General features: G+C 43.8%; 1 protein-coding gene and 1 long non-coding RNA gene across 2 annotated transcripts; both read right to left on the bottom strand.

Annotated features, from left to right (window-relative positions):
- Window positions 1–838: 838 nt before the first annotated feature.
- fam20b (FAM20B glycosaminoglycan xylosylkinase) lies at window positions 839–13,005 on the bottom strand. Its single transcript, XM_083911169.1, has 8 exons — window positions 12,840–13,005; window positions 12,455–12,702; window positions 11,952–12,038; window positions 11,753–11,862; window positions 7,745–7,916; window positions 5,833–6,024; window positions 2,264–2,323; window positions 839–2,184 (listed from the first exon to the last, which is right to left on the bottom strand). Exons 1-8 carry the CDS (start codon window positions 12,966–12,968, stop codon window positions 1,953–1,955), a joined length of 1,230 nt encoding a protein of 409 aa, XP_083767295.1. The 5' UTR covers window positions 12,969–13,005; the 3' UTR covers window positions 839–1,952.
- Window positions 13,006–13,051: 46 nt separating this feature from the next.
- LOC310945477 lies at window positions 13,052–17,102 on the bottom strand. The gene is made up of 3 exons (XR_014593157.1): window positions 16,961–17,102; window positions 13,271–13,394; window positions 13,052–13,163 (listed from the first exon to the last, which is right to left on the bottom strand). It is a non-coding gene; the product is annotated as an uncharacterized lncRNA (long non-coding RNA).
- Between the last annotated feature and the right edge of the window lie 5,178 nt (window positions 17,103–22,280).

The raw sequence follows: 22,280 nt of genomic DNA on the forward strand, positions 1-22,280 counted from the left end.
TGTGAACAGTTGTCCTTTGAGGTTAAATTGTTGAATCTCCTGAAGGGCTGAAAGGGCAGCATTGTAAATTGGAGATAAGTGGTGTCTCAGACCTCATCCTCTGTTTAACGATGGTTTCTCTACTTTTGCATAGATGGCTTCTTTTACTCCTCTTTCAAACCATCTGTCCTCTCTGTCCAGGATGTGGATGTGGTCATCACAGGAGTGGCCTTTCTCCTTGAGATGTAAGTGGACAGCAGAGCCCAGGCCTGAGGAGTTAGCTCTCCTGTGTTGGGCCGTGCGTTTATGCAGTGGTTGTTTTTAACTGAACTGATGAAGCCTCTTGGATGAGAAGTGAGTCCAGTTGCTTTTGACTGACATTTCTCCGGGGATTAACGATGACCTGGACAAATGACAACATGCACAGACTTTGCTCAGTTCCATAGTTTCCTGAAGGTGAAAAGTAGAAAATCAGGGCAACATTCAGACGTGTTGAGTCTGGTTACAGTTCAGTGCACTTGCAGTCAGCTGCTCTTGACATCTGTACATCACCATTGGAGACCTCAACAGCTGGATGTTGCCACTTTACTTACAGGTGCAAAGCCATCATCAAAGTCTTTGCCCAAAACATCTCTAACAAGTTGTGTCTAGAAATCAGGCACACAATTTGACAGAAACATTCTTAGGTAATTGCTACAAGTAAAACCCCACTGACCAACCGTTTGTAATCATATATCTTTGTCTAATATGGAACTAAAATGAGTTACTGCCGCCTTAAATCTGAACAGATTTTAGGGCACAATGAGTGATTCAAAGTTGGTAAAATGTAAACAAAATTTTACAGAAAATGAGACGATGAAAGATGAAAGCTAAATCTAGTTATTATAAATTAAATGTCAACTATAACCAGTGTTCCAGATATGACATGTGACGCATCCCAGAACAAATCTGACTAAAGTCAAAAATATCTGAGCCACTGAAAGTGACTGAAGTGAAAGTCCCTTCCAACACGAACAGCGCACCGCATCAAAGCGAGAGTTTTTTTATAGTAACATTGACAGTACCTACCAACACATAGTTCAAAACAGACTTTGTGCTTTTTCGGTGGTGAACACATGGAAAAAGATGACTGAGAGAGAACCACAATTAAATAGATCATAGTTTAATGCTGAAGATAACACCCCCCCGTCTGCGTCCCCTCACTTCAAGTCGTCATGTCAGTAGCTTTTCTCATTAACGGCACAATATGGCGCTCTTGCACACACACACACCCACCCACGCTCGCACACACACGCACCCATAACTTTATTTAATATTATAATCCACAAATCATCTCATTTATGTCACTACTAAGTTAAATATGTACACAATGATGTGGGGAGGGCTGAGTTAATTCCCCTCTCCTTTCAAACAAACCAGTTTCAATTTGAGAGGGGGAAAAAAACATTTTCAGTTCTAAAACGAATTAAACTTCCTGTTAATTCAACAGGAATCTTGTACCGTAAGGTCCACACAACCTGCAACACGGCTGCACAGTGTCTTTCACTGAGAGGTTTTCCCACCTGTTCCTTTGAGTGTCTACATCTTCCTCTTTAGTTGGCTCCTAAGGAAAAAAAGCTGGACTGAGAGGGAGAATAATGCACGAGGCAGGAGTGTCGCCACAACCAGGAGTAGTAGAGGGAGGGGTTCTTACAGCAGATACCGTCCTGTAGTGTATAACAGTCCTGAGAATAAGTTTATAGTAGAAGGTGACACCACTTTAAGTCCAGCCATTCCTTTCAGAGAACCAGTCCAGTCTTGACGGAGTAACAAACAAAGAAAGGACCAGGGGGGAAGATATCCACAGTCTCTGTTCCACCCTGTCGATCCATTTACTCACTCTGCACTTCATAAACACCAGGATCCTCGCCTCTTCTCCACGCTCGTGAAGTCCTGGCTGTTCCTGTTCCGCTATTTTCCCCTGTCCCTTGTTTCTAGGGGTGCGGGAGGTTCATTCGGTCCTCTATCAGAGTGTTGTCGGGGCCCTGTGCCTCCATACACTGTTTGACAGTTGCTATGATTCCAGACAGACGCCTGTCCAGGGCTGCAAGGTGCGGCTCAGCCAGGACCGGGTGGATGGGGTCGAATACCAGAGCCTGCCGCATAGCTGAACTCAGAGCTCCACCCCTCAGCAGGTTCAACCTGTTCCATGTGGACACACGAACCCTGACAGAGAAAGGAAAAGAAATATTAAAATGATCCTAAAAATCAAGAAACTAGATATGATCATCTCCTGAGTACTCACATGCAGCACTGATAGAGTGGTGCGAGGATACTCCGCTCATCCAGCGCTGCGTTCCCAAAGCTGCACACAGAAAAGAACAAAACATTAAATAAAATGACACATGAGACTCTTGAAGCCAGAGGCCTGTCTGCACTGCGGTTAGGAGAAGCCATCAAAATGCATTAGCAACACTCTACTGGCCATGGCACTGTAGAGGACTGCACACACACTCCTGCACACACTTTCAAATGCACTTTCTACGACACACAACCACAAGAGAGAGCCTGTCTTTCTGTTCCTCAACCTGAGCACGCATTTGTGTTTGTATCCCGTGTCCCCATATGATGTGCTCCTCTGCGCAGCCTTTTAGGATGTTTAAATTTAGGATGAGAGACGCCTTAAATAGTATTTGGAACACACCTGTCAACTACCTTCCTTTAGGACAAGCTGAAAACATACAACACACTCAGATTAAGTGGAAGTTTTGTTTAAAAACACATTATTATCATTATTAAGGATTTAAAATAGGGCTGGATGTATATCGTATTTCACAATACAGTGTGTTTTCTGTTAATTCAAGAAATAAAACTATATGATGGTGTTATGAAGTACGGAACAATTGTTTCCATTTTTATGATTTTATCACGATTCCATTGAAAGACGATAAACGATCATATCGGCACGGACCCAATTTAAAAGTAATTTTGCATTAAAAGTGTCAAAATTAGATCTGAAATCTGTATTACGATTGTCAAAAATGGTTACATTTAGCGCAGTAACAATAAATAAAACTGCATCTTTAGACGCACACCTGCGACACTGTGGCCGGTGTGTTACGGCATCATTTCTTCTTTCTTGCTCTTGCCTCCGTGGTTGTGTTACACGTGACGGAGCACAGTGTTTCCTCTCAAATAGGACCATTTCCAATCATTATTGACGTTATTTTTGGCTAATGATGTCAAAGTGTGCCCACAGTCTTGCACTCAAATGCAATTCAAAACCACTGTTTCAATCCACTGGAGTTGGACTCATTTAACTGTGAGGTGGAACATCGTCGACTCGACTTCCTCGGTTTGGAATAAACTAACACATATGAAACACAGGATCAGCTGGGAACTCATTTGCTGACAAAAGCAGCACTAGGTTTGTCCTAGAGATTGATGATGTTGGTTGTGGTCAGTCTTTTAATTTACTGTCCAGCTCTGACGCCGACAGGCAGGAAGTGACTGAGTTAGGAAATGACTCAACTCATGGAAACAGAACGCTGCCGCCGGTTGAACTTAAACTCCTCTCGGGTAGAATTCCCTGATCTGTGCCCAAATGTCATAATTACTGGAAGCCACTGAAGAGACACTAAATGTTTACTTGCTGTTGTTTGAATTCGACATATCAAAATGAGATCATCAGTAGCTGAACTGGAAAAACACAGACATTAAAGCAGACTTAACCTCATCCGCCCAACTGTGATTAGTTCTTGAAAAACGGCACATTTTCCACTGTCGGGTTGTGATCATCAAAAACAAAATAACTTCAAAGGCGGATAAATGGCTCGAAGTCCTCACTTCATGGAAGGGGCTGTTCATGAGTCAGCTGTGAAGTAGATTCCCGAAAAGATCGGCATGCGGGAAACGGCAAAACAAACTGTAACTGAAGATGAAAATAAACTTTGGACTTCATATACAAGATGAAAAAAGTGAACTTTGTTGTGCTGTCATGTCGTCCTGTCAAAACAAGTAGAGTTTAGAATTTTCCAGGAAGTCAGATGATTTACTGTAGCTGGTGCTGCAGGAAGGTCTCACGTTTCCATTTGAACTGACAACCTCCCTTCGTTTGACAGACATCAATACATCTGTAAAGTAGCTGCTGCTTCCAGATCATGGAAAAAACGCACAGACTGTGTCGGAGAATGATTGAAAATGACGTCGGGATTGACCGATTTTTCCAGAACCGCAGTAACATAAAGTCACGGCGTGTGTGTGTGTGGTGAAATCTTCTCCCGAGTCCGTAACACGTGTGTGTGTGTGTGTGTGCTGGTTTGTAGGGTGTTTGTTAGGGCGCACTCACACTGTCCATCCGTACCGTGCCCAAGCACATTTCACAGCTAAAGTCTAGTTTGTTGGACCAGTGTGAGTGCAACCGTACCGCGCCTAGCTGCGGCCCGTTTGGGAGGAGTGGGCTTTTGTAAAGCACGTTTGCACGTGTACGAGCACGAGGCCTACGCTGGCTCTTCTAGAAAAAAGAAGGAGGGACCATGCGCGGACATTTAAAACAATGGCGGCGAAAGGTTCACGTTGGTGTGATGCGGAGGTGGAGTGTTTACTGCAGATTTGGTCGGATGAAAATATTCAAAAAAAGTCGACAAGACGCACAAAAACTCAGAGGTCTATGGAAAGAAATTACAAACAAAGCGACGCATCACGATGACGTCATCAATGCATGTGACGTGTTACGGCGTGATGACTTATAGGCAGCAAGAAGCATTCGCCGAGGCCCAGGCAGTGTGAGTACTTGCGGGCCTTGGGCGCGGGGGGAGAGGGAGGGGGGGGACAGGTTCCCTAAAGAATGGGGCACGGTACGGACGGACAGTGTGAGTGCGCCCTTAGAGAGTTGTGACGCTCACCTGGAGCGTTAAGAAGAACACCTGCAAAAATGTCAGAGGGAACCTAAATTTCCGGCTTATACACACACACGAGGCCCACGGCTTATACACACACACATGAGGTGCCTCAAATTGGCAGCGTGGTTGCATTTTGGATAGCTACAAAAAGACCAGGGGGTTGCTGTAGAAGATGGAAATCCAAGTTGCAAAGAATGCTGTTGGAAAGTGACTGCAAAGGGTCCAACACTTTGAATATGTTCCAAGATCTTTAAGATAATCATCCTCCCCTTTACAGTCAAGTCAGGGTAAACACAAACTAGTTAATGTACCATTACACAACACACAGTTCACAATGTGTTACTGTGTCTGAATCTTGCGGGGGAATGTAGTTACTGGATGTAACTCCAGTTCTATGAGTGCATGTTGAAACCTCTGTTTCCAGTTAAAAGCAGGCGGACGTGATGTTTTACGTGCCGGGCCAAAAGAATGTTGTGTGGAAAACACAATGACACACGCGCTGGTGCTTTAATTAAAAATGCTTGTGTCTTATTTCTTCCATCGTGTATAGAATAATTGTGTCTTGGATTGTGACTTCCCTAATCACGGCAATGTGGCAACGGCACTGTAGCGGCAAATTCTACCTCTATACAGTAAATTTGTGACATCACAAATGTACAAAAGTCCTGACGGCTCGTTTGAAGTCAGGTTCTGAATAAGGACTGTGTGTTTTTCTCTGTGTATTTAACATTTTTGATACTTTCACAGTATTTATGTAGCACCTTGATGTCTTTATTAGAAAAAAAAGACATGGATATCTCACTTTTTACAATATGGGACCTTTAAGTTTTTGTTCATTCATTGATTTACTATTGATAATGCTTTTAATAGTTTATTATTGTAACTATTTTAATAAAATCTGCTCAAAATAGGCTGTTATACAGGACAAAATAATGGATCTTTGAGTGTTAAAACCCTTCACATTATCACTTGCCTCTTTGCGTTGTCGAGCAGGATGAGCATGCTGGCGCCGCCGTCGTCCTGGAAGCTCTCATAGTGATGGCGATCAGCGTTCCCGATGAGATAATCGAATATGGCTGTGTCGATGACATCCAGCAGCCTCGGCCCGGCATCATATGGAGGCATTTTCTTCACCGCCTCACAGTAACTCTCGTCGTACTCCCACCTGGAGGATGGAAACACACACCATTGAAGTCAGATGAAATGTGAACGACGTGTGCAATAAACGGGCCGTCGTGTATGAGGTCAAACGGCTGTAAACTGTCTTTTTAACGTGTGCCACTATCGTGCAAATGTGTCTTACACAATCTTTCATTTCTGCACTTTAAAATGTAATTGAACTCCAAATCATATCATATCATTACTGCTGAGCTCAGCAAAGGGTTTTGAGTTACACAGCTGGTCTGCTCACATACCGAGCACTGTCCTCAGGAACAGGTGACAGGAAGCTACAGCATTATCACTTATATTGTTATTCTGTCAATCAGCTTTGGCTTAATATTCAATGAACACTGAGGAGGTGTGAACTCTCATGATCGAGGCAAATTCTCTCTGAAGTCAATATAATGTCCCTCTGTATCTACGGTAAAGCACCACTGGGCAGAATATGGACTTACATAGCGCCTGCGAGACTTTCTACTCTTCTGACTAAACGACTTGGCACATTCACACAGATTTGCATATGAATGCAGATCTATAAATAAAAAAGCTATGAAAACTGAAATCATCTGTTGACTGATAACTGACATAATGCAATTCACTACTGTTCCCAGAATCGCGCTCTGCAAGTTCAATTTACTGGTAAATAAATATTTGCCAGCACGGTTTAACCGACACCCTTACTGACAAAGGAATAGCACTTGCTGAGTAATCACTATGTGATGACACAATATAGTTTTGCTGGGAAAACATGCAGCATTTTCAAGACACTTGGGAATAAAACATGTTACCAAATGATTTGGTTTAAATTAAGACTTGGATGCATTAAATGGTCAAACCAGAGATCGCATTAACTCCATATTTTCTGTCATTGATTGAATTCTTTCAGATAATGAAAGGAAAATCTGAAGGCCGTTTGTCATTTTGACAGATTAAAGCAGAGAGGGCGATCCACCGTGACGTGATTAAAGTGATTCACACTCCTGTCCAGTTGGCGGCGTGTGTATATTGATTAGCTGTTGTCTTTCATCACACCTGCACACGCTTGTTGTCTAGCTGGTTCGAACTGATATATGTTCTCCGGTTTGAATCCTGATGAAGACATATTTAAAATAAAAAATGAAAAGAAATAATCTAAATTTGCATTCAAATTGTGCAGCTCAAAGTTACGGGTTACCTAGGGAACGGTAACCGAGCCTGAATGGAAGTGATGGGACCTCAAGAGGAAGAAGTGGCCTGGGTGTTCAGTGGTTGACAAGTTTTTGAAAATGCACCACTTGAAGTTACCTACTAGAAAGACAGGGATTCAAACTTCTAGAAATAAGATACATGTTTGTTTGTATGTATGTTATAAATTCCGTGGTGGTCAAGTTTCACATGTAGGTGTTCAGTTGCTTTGTGGTTCAAAACCATTACAGCTTTTATTTGCATTCATAGAAATCTTCGCTCTGCTGCCCACGCTGACACAACCACAAGGTACGATGGACATCTGTGATCACTCATCCGCAGATAACATCATCCTCCCACTTTTCTCAGAATGAAGGAGTAGGAGTGTCATTGCTCTTTAACATTGGGAAAGTACAGGTGAGAATGTTAATAACCGTGGACCTAAAATACCACCACTATGAAAAGGCTGTTGACGCTCAGCATCGGCACAACAACCTTTCCATTTCCTTCTGACAAATGTCCAGAACAATAATTCAGTCAAGTCCTTTTTGGACACCCACCTCGCCAGTTTCCCCTCTCTGTATGTGCGTCCCCAGGGGTGCCTGTGCTTCTGCAATGGCCAGACGTCTGGCAGCCAAAGGGTTAACGACCCCTCCATGACCTCTCCCTCTGCGCACGCTGGCTCGGTCTCCCGACAGTAATAACACTTTCCATAGAAACATGTATTATTACCTGGAGAGAGAGAGAGAGAGAGAGAGAAAGGGAAGATAAGTCCACCTGACCGTGACGTCTTAATGATAAAATAAGAAAGTGATGCAAACATGGAACTGTGAGGAGGTACAGTGTGAAGTAGAGCTGTGCTCCAGCTGCCCGAACCCCGTTAGACCCGACCCACAGGGTTCAGACGGGCCGGGCAGGGATTCCTCATAATTCACCCGTGCTTCAATCTGATCAGGTTCGTGCAAATTCCTTAATGTTTTTGTTGACTTTTTCAGCTGAGGAGGATGATTCATGCTTTAATCAATAACCCACTGTTATGCATCATTTTAATAACATCTCATTGATTTTTCGCTGCTGTTCCAAAACCGTGTCATTGACAGCAGTAGTCCAGAACGGTCCGCCTCTCACTGATGAAGACAAATGTTTTTATTCTCTCTATGACAGTTTTTGTGCAAAAGTCTGTTACCACACTGAAAACAATTAAGCTTCAAGTACTTTTCTTAAATTTGGGCTAAACTGCTGCCGTGGTCCGGACACCGGCTGGTCTTGGACCTTTGTGTGCCCTGATCACAGCTCTCGTATGAAGCCGTGTGCTGAGCTCTTTGGGAGAAAAAAAGTCAATAACAGAGTAGAGAAATGAGTGGGGGGAAAGGAATCCTGACTGAAATGAAGCGAATAAAACAACTTCGACCGAGGACTTCATAGGAAGTTGCGTTTTCACCATTTGTTGTTTTTAAATACCACTCGTTATAAAATCAAAGACATTGAGACACTGAGAAACCTGCCGACTCAAAATAGAAGAGGAACAGAAAGCCAGTCAGAAGATATTTAAACAGTATCTTAACATCTAGATGCTCTATATGCTCTAACACGGTCCGCTGAGTCCGCTGATTTTGACTTTAGGCCTGTGAATATTAGTTTCTAGAAAAGGCCAATCACCTTATTTTCTTGCTATCAAATAAATCACCTGGTTAGAGTCCTGTTGGATCTTCTACATTAACTTCCAGCACATATGATACAAAGAAATTCCTCACATCGGACCTGAACCCACGAACACGTGACTACAGGCAGCTGAGTGAACAGAGGAGTCATCAGCAGATGTTCAAAGTGCTGAGTTCATGTCTACCTGTGTCAGGTGTATGAGCGCACTGCTTACTTACAACAAGCTGTCAAACCTCCTCTGTTGTTTTGTTTGTTGCAGTGATTTCATGCGTGTGTGGTATCTGCTGTTTTGCCAACGTTAACGTTACATTTCTGTCTTAACGTTTATTTGTGTTCTTCACCGTTAACTGATGTTAAGTGTGCTGGATGTCTCAGGTCTGCGTTCTTAAATCAGAACTGACTAAATGTGAGCAAATAGACTCAGAGTTAGCTTTACTTAACAGAATAAAACTGTTTTTTCTGGGCCACATTCATGAAACACCCCTCAGGTTCCTTATTAGCTAAGCAAGAATAGATCATGGTATATGGTATACACACGCACACGCACGCACACACACACACACACACACACACACGCACTTGCACACGCACGCACGCACACCCACACCCCTGCAAATAAATATCACTTCTGTTGAACTTTGAAGATTCGCGTTAGTGAGCATCTGGTAGGTGTTGAGTAAAGATAATGATCTGTAACTATCTCATAAAGACTAAATTAGGCTGTGGCGTGGAGTTTCTAAATCTGGAAACTTCCTGATTTCAAGGTTTGGTTCACACACATTACAAAAACAATGTTTTCTCAGAATGTGGACAATCATGAGAACAGGCTGTCAGCCCTTTACACAGAAGAAACCAGTGCCATTAAAAATCAAAAACAGGTTACATTTATATGACATCTAGGAGACGGGGCCTTTTGTATTGAGGAGGCCTTTGAAGTCCTTTTGTATTGAACACTTCTGCTCGGGGGCTACATGACACATCTGTGTAGCTGCCTATGCCCCTGTGATGGCTGGTGCGATTCTGGCCACCCGCTGAAAACCACAACTGCAAAGGCTGTTACAGCGATGAGTGATTTGAAGTTCAGATATGACAGGTGTTAAGTGACGGGCAACTTAAAGAGCATAAAACCTGCGTGTGTGTGTGTGTGCGGTCTTGCCAGCTGGTGAATCAGTTGCAAGGCTCAAAACAAAATTTGCATGTGACAACAAAAAAACCCACAACGCCACAGATTTATGACAGCATGAGGCGCTAACCGAAAGAGATGAGAGGAGGTCACATGTTGACATTTACAACGACGAAAAAGAAACTTATGCTGACATCTGAAATGTGTGTTTAACCATCACTACATTAAAAGGTTCTGTGTGTAACTTTTCAAATGTGTTAATTGTGTTATAATGCTGATGGGCAAACGAGTTGTAACGTAAGTAACAAGTACTTCCTGGGTAGCCTAGAACGGCCTGTGGACTAACGTCTGTGTGAAGGACGAATTTCTCATGAAAAATTCAAAGAATGTGACATTTTGCCTGTCAGCTGATGCAGCAAAATAGTGGATATCATTCATTCATCTTCAACCGCTTATCCTGGGGTCGGGGTCGCGAGGGGTGCTGGAGCCGATCCCAGCTGACATCGGGCGTGAGGCGGGGTACACCCTGGACAGGACGCTAGTCTATCGCAGGGCACATAGAGACGAACAGAGACAGACAACCATTCACACCTACGGCCAATTTTAGAGTCATCAATGAACCAAACACATGCACGTCTTTGGACTGTGGGAGGAAACCGGAGTACCCGGAGAAAACCCACGCAGACACGGGGAGAACATGCAAACTCCACACAGAAAGGCCCAGGCCGGGATGCTAACCTGGAACCTTCTCGCTGTGAGGCAACAGTGCTAACCACTACACCACCGTGTAGCGTCAGATAAGCCACCCAGACTGAAAAATGACTTAGATAACCCCAGTATCAAAATAGTTGTAGTCAATCACCACTAATCGATTAAATGACTAATAATTGTAGCTCTCAAAAAAACTACATCAGATGATAAATGACCTTTGCTGGTTGGTGAACAAGTGGAAACCTCCTCCTCCAGTTTGACTTGTCTGTTAACATGTGTTGGGGAGAACTATGCTGTAATGCGAGAGTTTTGTGGCTCCAGAGGGAGGTGTGATGCTAGGTCTGATAAAATGCCTCAAGTGAGGTCACCAGAACATGTTTTTTTTTTTTTTTTAAAGTCTCAGGGTGGAGTTAGAAAGAAGGGATTTCATCAAACCTCTGGAGCTTGCTCCTCGTGTATCTGCAGCGAGCAGACTGTGGACAAAATAACCCTGGATGACATCATCAGGGTTGGTTTCTCTCACACACTTTTAACGGCTCTTTTGAGGCCACAGTGCACGTTACACATCCGTTTTCACAGGTTGAGCAGTCGTCCCCAGGACTGGTAAACTTAACTGACCTACATGCGTAATACCGCCGGAGTTCCCCTTTAACAAAGCTAGTACTGACTGCAGGGATACTGTATTGTTTGCAGTACACTTTCATCCATGTGTAGAGAAGACTATATAGAAAAAACAAGACTATTAAAATCTCTTTGAATCTTAAGGCCTGAAAAGATCATTCATGTGTTTAATTATCTGTCTTTTATGAGTACAATAAATTAACATCTATGGAGGGCACACCCTTGTCAAACAGGAGTAGGCAGGGTACATCCTGGTCTAGTGTGCTGACTGAGAAAGAACGAAAAACAAAAAAAAACGATGAGTGAGACAGAGAGTGAAAACTGAGATCAGGGTGAAATGATTAATGCAATAACACCACACTCTTGATTCTGGGATGTCTGAAAACACGGACTTCTTACCAGAAGGTTATTTGGGAATAGAGAGAAGAAGAAAGACTGGACAGATGCTCACCCTGCATGAGGAAGGTGCTCAACAGCTGGTCTGTGGCCACGGGTTTAATCTCTGTTCGCACGTTGACGTATCTCCCGACCACTAGAGGGGCTCTCCTGAACCCCAGGATCCTGCGGAGAGGACGCAGATACCAGAAGATCATGACACAGATCAGAGAGCACAGACTTCAGACACTCTGATAAAGAGATTTACTACACACCTGTCCAGGTGGAAAGCAGCCACCTCTGCGTTGTGTCTGTCGTAGCCTGCGTATGGCTCGCCTTCAACCACGTAGTCTCTGTTATATCTGTAGAAAGGACACAAAACAAGAAAACCGACTCACTCTTCGGCACAAAATACAAGTGTGTAATCCAAGAATCAACACTAACTTTTAAAAGTGGTCACCAGGCTGTCAATACGGTTTGCATTTTTAGTAATTACGATACGAGTCAAATATTTAATTTGCTTCGCCGGTGTCTTTAACACAGATGTGTGCGTGCGTGTGAGTAAACGCACCGAGGCACACGCAGCACTGTCTGGTGTCAGTTCTGATTTTAACACCAATATGTAGATTTCATTTAAATCACCAACAAATGTGAAAAAAATCATGTATTTTGGTATACACCTTTTGCTGCCCCACGTTGGTTGCCACACCATGAATTGGTTGCCTTGGCAACTGTTACTGTCGACCCCCGGCGTAATCCCATTATTAACAAACCTTACCTCTTGGGTTTGAAGACCACTTTCTGTCCTCCGTCCAGCACGAGCAGGGCTTTGAGCTGCGTGCCCTTATAGCCCACATCTGCCCGTTCTATCCTGGCAGTGCTGAGGGAGGTGAGCACAGCCGCCAGCTCTGGGGTCTCCTCAGGGTACACCTCTCTCGGGCCTACCCACTGGCTTGCTATCTCCCACGGAGACTGGAGGGTGTGGGTAAGGTGAGCTCCCCGGGACAGTGAAAGACCAGCTTCCATCTGTTACAGGTGGGTGATAATAACATTAACAGACATAATTCACATGTCTGTTAATGACACTATACTTGCCGACACTGATGTTTTGATACATTTTTTACACAAGGCTAAAAATGAAAATAGCCGACTGGCGCTCTGACCTTGCGAAAAGCTTTGAGATCCCGTCGGCTGGCGGCAGAGCCCTCGCCTCCATCCAGCAGGAAGATCTTGGCCAGGCCCAGCAGGAGGAGCACGGCACACAGCACCACCATGCGCTGTTTGAGCTTCATTTCCAAACCGACCTGCCCCGACCCCCTCCTCACCCGACGCTGTGTTTCTCCCCAGCAGCAATTCCCCCTCACCCCTGACGCATGGCCCCTGCAACTCCCCGTCACCCGTGCCCCCACCGCCTAGGCAGACAACCTCTTCTGAAGGACGGGAGCTGCTGGTCCTTTGTGCGACAGTCTGAGCAAACAGCCGCTCACCTGGAGGCAGAGAAGCAGAAATAAGAGGAGGCTGGGAGGGAAGAGGAGGAACGGGGAGACAGACGGGAACTAGCAAAGGGAACAGAGGGAGAGATGGAAAAACATACCGTCAATATTATGTGGAGAGAAAAGTGATCGATCCGCTGCCCGGCGGACGGTGACCCAGTACTGCAGCACAGCTGAAGCCTGTCCAGGATATGCAACTACATCAGGATGACACAGTCTGCGGCTCTGTGAAGATGCGTGTACGTTTAAAAGTATGCCACGCTACAAAACTTGCAAAACTTGCACAACTGGGCTGTTTTATAGCTCGGGGGCCACCTTAAGGCATTTAAACCGCACTTTCAGGTTTCAGGTAGCTACTATCGTCCTGCCTGTTACAGGAGAGTGTCTATGTCTCCAGGGTCTTATGTTTACCATCTCAAAATCCTTAATATGACACATTAAGGAGATCTTTCGAAGGGTTTTATGTTCTTAGCAATGTTTTTTTGTTTTAAATCGTGCAATGTTTGTTTCCCTGGGTCAGTTATGTTGAAGTCATCCACCTGCAGCGTACAGCTTCCTGAAAAGCTACACCCTGAAATCTGCAGACAGGTTTCTGGACTTCTGACCGGTCTTATTTTGGGTCAGGGATCCATTTGTATTGAGTCGCCAATCAGCAGATTAAAATGCATACCAACGGTGTGGTTTCATGAATTCATTTTCATAATTTAATTAGAAAGAGAGCTGCTCTGTTCAGTTCACTAGACGCTGCAGCTCTGGGGCTTTTTACTCCCTCTTCTTGTAAACGTGAAAAACACATTCACGCTCTCTGGCTGAGGTAACGCTGATTGTGTCTTCAGTGATTCCTCGATCACATAAATTCATGATGTATTTTTGGCTTTTTATGGAGTTAGATTTGTGCCAAATGAAAACAAACAAAAATAGGAATTTGAGAGAACATTAAACTAATTTAAAAAATAAAATCTAGAACTTGCAAACAAATCATTTGTCAAATAGTGTAAAATATTGACTTTATTTTGTTTACGGCTCCCTCTGCTTCTCTCTCTAAGCTCAGACCTTTGCACTGTCTCTCGTTTGCGCTCCCTTATTTTTTGTTTGCAGTTTTTGGCACAAAGTTCTCGGGTGGGCGGGCTTTTTGGAGCAGAGCGTCCCCATTGGCTAATTCGTTTTTGCCTAACACAGCTCAGTGGGCTCCGTGGCAAGGAAGTTATTCATTCATTCATCTTCAACCGCGGTGGGCTGGAGCCGATCCCAGCTGCCATCGGGCGTGAGGCGGGGTACACCCTGGACAGGACGCCAGTCTATCGCATTTGACAAACAGAGACAGACAACCATTCACACCTACGGGCAATTTTAGAGTCATCAATTAACCAACTAACCAATTAACAGGAGCATATCTTTGGAGTGTGATAGGAAACCGGAGAAGTCGGAGAAAACCCACGCAGACGAGATGAGAACATGCAAACTCCACACAGAGGTCCCGCCCCAGCCGGGATTCGAACCAGGACCGTCTTGCTGTGAGGTGACACACCACCGTGAATCTATGCGGAAGTTACATGTCTCTAACTCCATATGGGTCCCCGAGTGAGACGGAGAAATTTCTCTTTTGGGTCTCGAGTTGAAAAAAGATTTAGGAACCCCAGCTTTGGACATGGATTATCTCCACAGTGACCGAATTGATTTTTAACCCTTTAAACTGCATTTGAAACGTTCACTTCCCTTCATTATTTTTGCACTTTGAACTAATAATAATAGTAATAATAATAATGCTTTATTTTTAAGATAGGGACAGTGCACATTAATGAACAGAGATATTAACATATCTCTGTAAACATGCCGGATTATAGCAAAGCTGCTAATTTGCATCCGTAGTCCCTAATACCTAAAATAAAAGAATATAAAAAATAAGAAGAGACGGCAAATATACAGATAAAATACAAATAGACACACAGCACAATACATGACATACTCAGGACACCAGACACAGACGGTCATTTAGCGTTGGTGGAGCACGACCATGGATGCTTTTATATACAAAACAAGCTAATCTAAAAGTTTTAAAATGATGGAAACTCATATAATTTTGTTTTTTAAGAGTCTTGCACATATGGTAACTGAACCCAGATTGCCCTTACCGCTCACTTACACTCAGTGTGTTTACATGCATCTTTAAAACCTGCTTATAATCAGTTTAAGGGCATACCCCGGTTTCTGTAACGCCATGTAAACAGCGTTCTCGGATTACTATCGAGTTTCTCGTCTGCGCATGCTCCCCACTCCGCAGCGGTGGCTTTTGACCCGGAAATTGAATAAACCAGGAAGCAAGGGCCCCAAAAACAACATGAAAAAAAACATCAATAGAGTGTTACTGTTAAACCGAGGGAGGACTTCGCAACGGCAAGTAACATCACTACCAAAAAGACCCGTTTCGGTCGTAATTCTGTTGAAAACTGGGCATTTTCAATTGGGACAAAGGTGAACCTGAAAAAATTACGTATTCAGTCCAGCTGTATGTTGATTGAGCGCCACCTACTGTACTGGAGGAAGAGTTACTCCATCATTTTCCCATTCAACCCCCGCTCATGTATACGAGGGGAACTTCAATAATCTGGTTATTCCCTTAACCAGGGTAAGGCCGTTTTCGGGTTCCTGATGTGCATGTAAACGCACTAAGGGCGCACTCACACTGTCCTTCTGTCCCGGGCCACGGCCCGCTTGAAAGAGGTGGGCTTTAGCAGAGCGGTTTGCACATGTACGAGCACGAGCGTGCGCACGTAGGTGCTTCTCAGCAGGCAAGACAGGCGACGGCAGGGGTTCCCAGGGCCCGAACCCAAGATTTTTTAATTGTTTTTTTACATTAACATGTTTGAATTACACATTTATATTCATATTTTATCATTCATTTTCAATAACACAATATATGTTTACATTCCGCAATTTTAGCTGTTGGTGTCAGATTATTTACAACATATTGGTGATGAACGCTGGTTCAAGGGGCCCCCTGTAAATTTCTGGACCCCAACAGACTGTACACTCGCCTCTGGGGGTGAGCAGATGATGGGCAGGTAGTCCTGCTTTGGTGCAGAGGGGGTTCATAAGAGGTGGTGGACCCCAGCACAGCCCCTCTGCCCTGACTGTCTAACCTTACAGGAGAGAAGTGTCCTGAACCCCAGCGGTGATGTGTTCATGTGATTATAAAAGGCGCATGTTGAATTCACCTGCCCTGCTACAATGAAAACACTAATAACACGAGGCCTTACGTGTCAGCTTTGGAGTTTCTATCACGACGATTAAAAAACACATATTAAACTGCCACGTTCCACTGGCAGTTAACCGACTCTACAGCCGTTAATAACCGTTAGCGCCCAACAACGCACGTTAATAACCGTTAAAGCCGTTTAAACGACACTGAGGTGGCAGTTACCAGGTGAAAAAGACCGTAAATGACGGTTCAGCTCGGTCGAAACATGTTTGGCCACGCAGGCAACCTTCTTCCACACAATCAGGTCTTTCATGATGTTTCACACCGGGGAGGTGACGCCTGGTCAACACATTTAAACACAACTAACAGCCCTCCACGCTCCACGTAGACGTTCCCACGGCGGTTATTCCTGCGTTATTCGCCTCATCATGTCACCGTGTCCGCAACGACATGGTCACATCTATCACGACGGTGCTAGCTGCTTAGCAACACCTTTGCTTGTGTGAGTTAGCTGTTAAAGCTGCCAGCTAACGTAGCTAACGTTACAGTAACGTCGACTGTGGGTTTTTTACTGGCGGCTCACTTCACTTACCGTATGGACGGTGACTGTGCCGTTCACCGTGGACAAAAGTCGCGTCCAAGTGTCCTGTAAAGTCCTGCGGTATTTTTTAAAGTGACTGTAATAAATCGTCCATGCCGCTAAAAGTGACGATGGTTTATCATTTCGCTCAATCCCCCCCCCGGTAGCTCCCTCTCTCTCCTCCGCCCTTTTCCTTCGGTTCCTTCTCTGGCCTGCCGTGTGTCCACTTCCGAAACACTTCCTCCCGCTGTAGGAGCCGCGGGCGGCCGCCGGGTGGCAGCGGTGCACCGTGTTCCTCCACACACGGCTCATAAACAGGAATTCAAATACTCTAATAATCACCGCAGAGCACCCCGGTGTTTTTGACCTGCGACCCCTTTGAAACAAATATGTGTGTGTGTGTGTGTGTGTGTGTGTGTTTGTGTGTGTGTGTGTGTGTGGTTCAGACCCAACCAAAACCCGAGCAATCACTTTCAGATTGTCTTATTTAAAGGGGGACGTATTATGCTAATTTTAAGGTTTAATTTAAGATAATCTGTATATGCTTTAGTGTTAAAAAGTCTGAATATACCTGTATTCACCAGCTGTCTGAAATTAGCGCCTGTCTCTTTAAGAAAAAGCTCAGTCTGCGCTGATTGGTCCGCATTTCCGCGTCTTCCTAACTCAGCCTCCTTTTAAAGGCCCTGTCTACACCAAGGTCTTTTAAAAGAGGCCGAGACACTTCAGAGCTATTTAAAGGTTGCATAGAGAATGAGCAGAACGCTGCCATCTAGTGTCTCAACATCGTAGTCGCAACAACAAAAAATAAGTTACATTTTTCAATTACCGTATTTTTCGGATTATAAGTGGCAGTTTTTTTCATAGTTTGGCCGGGGGTGCGACTTATACTCTGGAGCGACTTTTATATATTTTTTTCCTTCTTTATTATGCATTTTCGGCTGGTGAGACTTATACTCCGGAGCGACTTTTAACCTGAAAAATGCGGTACTTAAAACAAGATGAGTCCATTTAACAGCACATTTCAAATGCAGAGCGCAGAAGAGACCTCGGACAGACTGTTGCGTGCTGCGATTTGCAACTTTATGAACAGCCGGCCACTTCGATGAGTTGTTCACCGGTCTGAAACACACGGCAGCCTCAGCTAGACTAAGTTGTTTTAATAGTAAAAATGAATTTAGCACATAATCCCCCAAAAGTCTGTTTATGCGTAATTGGATTTTTTCCTCACTCAGTTAAAAACCTAGCTGGAGGTCAGCCATGTTGACTGAGAGGGTAGAAAAGCAAGGTCGCCTTTGGCTCGTTCATGGAAACAGAACCAGACAGAGCCATCAAATTTTTTTTTTTAATATTAATTCAGACTAAATATATATTTTTATGGTGAAGCAATACTTTCATTCTGAACACATCAAAACCCCTGTGGGTGTGTAATTATTATTTTTTTAAATATAGCTTTTAATAAAGATTCTACATATTCAACCTTTAACTGGAGCTGTGGTGTGCATCTTATATATATATATTAAAGGTGTGACATCACAACCATAAAAAGTCCTGACAGCTCTATTAAATAGACCGTTTCTGAATATGGGTCGTTTTGATACTCACAGCTCGACCTGCTTTATAATAAATGAATAAATAAGACATTGAAATCGCACCTTTTACAATATGAGGCCTTTAATAATCTGTCTTCTTTCAGTAACTCCAGAGAAGCAATATAATTAAGTTAAAATGTCAAAAGTATTTTTCTGCTCTTTGACATATCTATTAAATAAATAGAAAGTGTTGGATATTATATTCACTTCTAGTGCTGAGTTTACCTAGTTTAGGTGGCTTTTTATTTTATTATTGTAATGACATAAGTAAAGGAGTACTTATGTCATTACAATAATTTTACTGACTGAATCCACTGCTGCTAATTAATAATACAGTAATAAAAAGTGTCACTGTGATGGATGTGACTGTAACTACAGCATAGTTAAGTAATGCTTCACCAGGAAACTAGAGTTTATATACTTTGTCACTTGGTATTTTCTCAGCGGATTCAAGAATTAAAAAAAAAATGCTGGATTATATTTTTAGGAATATTGATATAAAGTAGAAATACAGCTGATTGCGTTCTTCCCTTCTGCTCTGCAACAAGTCAAACAGCAGCTCAGAAAAAGCTGGAACTGATTATCAATAATTAAATAGTATTGAACCATGTCTCTCTCTCTCTCTCTCTCACACACACACACACACACACACGCACGCACTCTATCTCTCTCCCACTTGTGTCTATCGTCCAAGATAAACCGTCACACACACTCTTCAACATACAATGAGCATGAGACTGAAGTGTGGAGTAAAAAAGGGCAGAGTGTTTATTGGTTCTCAGTCTTCACACCAGGCAGCGCATCACTCAGCAGTGAGGTCACAGCGCTCGCCACAGTCATGACACGGGCAGACAGAGACGGGGACACACACACAGAGCCAGGTCAACGGGGTGAAGGTCATTCTACACATCGCCCTCGTCACCTTCAAGTGTCTGAAACGAAGGCCGTCGTTGACGTCCTCTGTAAACGGTGAAGGATGCCTGTCCACAGTCACATCGATTCCACCTCTCCGCCAAATCAGCGGACGGACACATTGTGTAACCGCGCTGAAAACGCGTCGTCCGGTCGAAACCTTCATCTCAACTGTGAAACATTTTTCATGACCATTAAAAAGAATGAATTCAGGAGGCAGATTCACTCAGAGACAGTTCAGACGTGGGGAAAATTGTGCATTTGTAGACGGTTTGGTCAATTTTTTAAAAAGGAACCAACATAAACTCTCGCCACAGAAAGAGGGGATTTTTTTCAAGCGTGGCATCAAGTTTCATTGTAATAACCAGAAATCATCTTAAATGGAGGAGCGCGTGGCGCTTGAGTATCCAATTCTCACCCAAAAGAAGATGATCATGGGGGTCGTTATGTACGTTAATAGTGATCGGCTTTGAAATCCAAGAAATGAGTCAGCTAAAAAAAACAAAAACAACACAAAACATCCCAAAATGAAACATGTGCTTCCATTATTTTGACCACACACTGTACAAAAATGATAATTTAAAAAAAAAAGAGAGAAGGAAATTGTGTAAACTGAGGTTACAGTGAGGAAAACCTCACAAAACAAAGCGCTCAACAGTCACTGGGTAATTCTGGAGGGACAGTCAAATAAATCTTCACAGGTCCCCTCTGAAATGTCTGGTTAGGTATAAAACGTGTAACTCAGGAATCCACATCACTTACATTTCAATCAACATCAGATAAAGCAAGTAGAAAGGAAGGGAAATGCGACGCGGGTTTGGTTTGTTGACATCCCAGCTCCTCTCGTTTGCTCTAATTTGTCAATATATTGCGATTAAATGGCAGAAGGTTAAGATCCACCATCTGTAGATATATACGCAGGTAAACGCTCTCTAATAAACCCCCCAAACTCTGTCTCACCCATTATTTCATTCACAGACCAATTAGATTCAAACACCAGCGACGATCAGCCTCCATCGTGCCTCGACTCTGGGACTTTATCACAGAGCCCACAGTGGACACGAGCGAGTACCACTTCTTATCGGCTCCCCCTTTCCTCGACACTTCCAGTACGACACAAGCCGGCGTGGGGTTGTGGCACGAGTGAGCTCAAAGACACACACACAGCGGATTAGGTAGCTGGTCACCCTGACAACATAGTGCCCGTGTGCCTTGAATTACAATGTTTTAGAAAAATAGAGAATGCACACACACACATTACATACGCCTGTCTTTGGCTTCTTCATTCACTCTTCCGCAGGTTCATCCACTACGAAATCTCCTTTAACTCATATATAAAGGACTGAACATCTCTTTACGGGCACTGATTGACTTTGTCTCAGTGGCGGTCTGACCTAAAAAGTTGAATTGGACTGGATTTGGCCTGGAGAAGAATGACTGACGCGCAATTAGAGAGGATCCAGTGCTGCAAGTGTAGATTTCACCCCGTAAAAAACCGTATCAACGATGTGAAACTCTGAGCTTTATATACCCCGTTGATAGGCAGGACGTTTGTTTCTACACGCTGTAATACTAAGGTTTATACAGTTCATGTGGAGCATCGAAGGGATTGTGATTTTGGGCAAAAGATTGTGTAAACATACAATGTAAACAAGCCGTTTAAAAAAAAGAAATAAAGAAAAAAGAGGAGAATTTAATGATTATTACCGGGCGCAGAGCTTCCCATCATTGTCTTCTCCATCATCCTTGTTCGTTAGGATTTCCTCCCGACAGAAACAAAACAGCACGAGTCTATTTGTGGCGCCGTGAAACATCTGCGATGTGCGGTGGAAACTGTAAATCTCAGCGTTTTGGGTTGTGCTGTACGGCACCAGTACCTACGTCTGGTGCCGCTGCAGCTCCCTTCTGTGACGTTCCATCACTTGGCACTAAATATAACCAAGGTGCGTATGCTATTCCTAAATCAGGCGGGGCAACAGTTAGGGCCTAAAACTGAGCTGGGATCAGGTGAATAGAATAAAGAGCAAAAAAAATAAAGAAAGAATAAAATAAAATTCACATGTACATAAAATAATCAAAATAACCGCCCCCCAAAAAGGGGAAAACACACAAAAATGTAACATTCAAATGTAACAGACAAAACTACGTTGAGGTGCGATCATCTACTACACGGTAATACTGTGAACTGCACAATCCCTCCCACACACACACACACACAAAAAGGAAAAACAACACAAAACAATATAAACAAACACACTTTTAAAGTAGACTCTGTTTGGCTCCAGGTAGCTTTGAATGTCTGCTCCAGACCAGAGGCTCTGAGCGCGTCGAGCAACGAGAAGAAGAGGAGATAAAATCAGGTTTTCTCGTTGCTTTCTCTCTCCGGACTCTTTCACAGTTTCAAGTCTTTAGTGTTTAGTTTGCGTGTGAGTCTGGTGAAGCAAGCGTCGGCCGACAGAGAGCAGACAACACTGGAGAACACAAACGTACAGGTTTGTAAAAGGATTGACTCCCGCCACCCAACCGCCAACACGTCTTAGCTTAGATTCTGGGATGATCGTACCTAATGTGGCGCACAGACGAGATTCCTGTCATTTAGATTTGCCCTCCCACCCCCCCGCAACACACACACACACACACACACACACACACACACACACACACACACACACACACACACACACACACACACACACACACACACACACACACACACACACACACACACACACACACACACACACACACACACACACACACACACACACACACACACACACACACACACACACACACACACACACACACACACACACACACACACACACACA

This window comes from Echiichthys vipera, assembly GCF_963691815.1.
Source record: "Echiichthys vipera genome assembly, chromosome: 3".
NCBI classification, from domain to species: domain Eukaryota; kingdom Metazoa; phylum Chordata; class Actinopteri; order Perciformes; family Trachinidae; genus Echiichthys; species Echiichthys vipera.

Bases quoted from the DNA above. Each gene is read 5' to 3' on its own strand.
- fam20b (XM_083911169.1), bottom strand. From the start codon at position 12,968: ATGAAGCTCAAACAGCGCATGGTGGTGCTGTGTGCCGTGCTCCTCCTG. The intron at 12,039-12,454 runs GTAAGGTTTGTT...TCCTTTCTACAG, and splicing joins GTGGTCTTCAAACCCAAGAG to ATATAACAGAGACTACGTGG. The intron at 11,863-11,951 runs GTGTGTAGTAAA...TCCTCTCCGCAG, and splicing joins GCTGCTTTCCACCTGGACAG to GATCCTGGGGTTCAGGAGAG.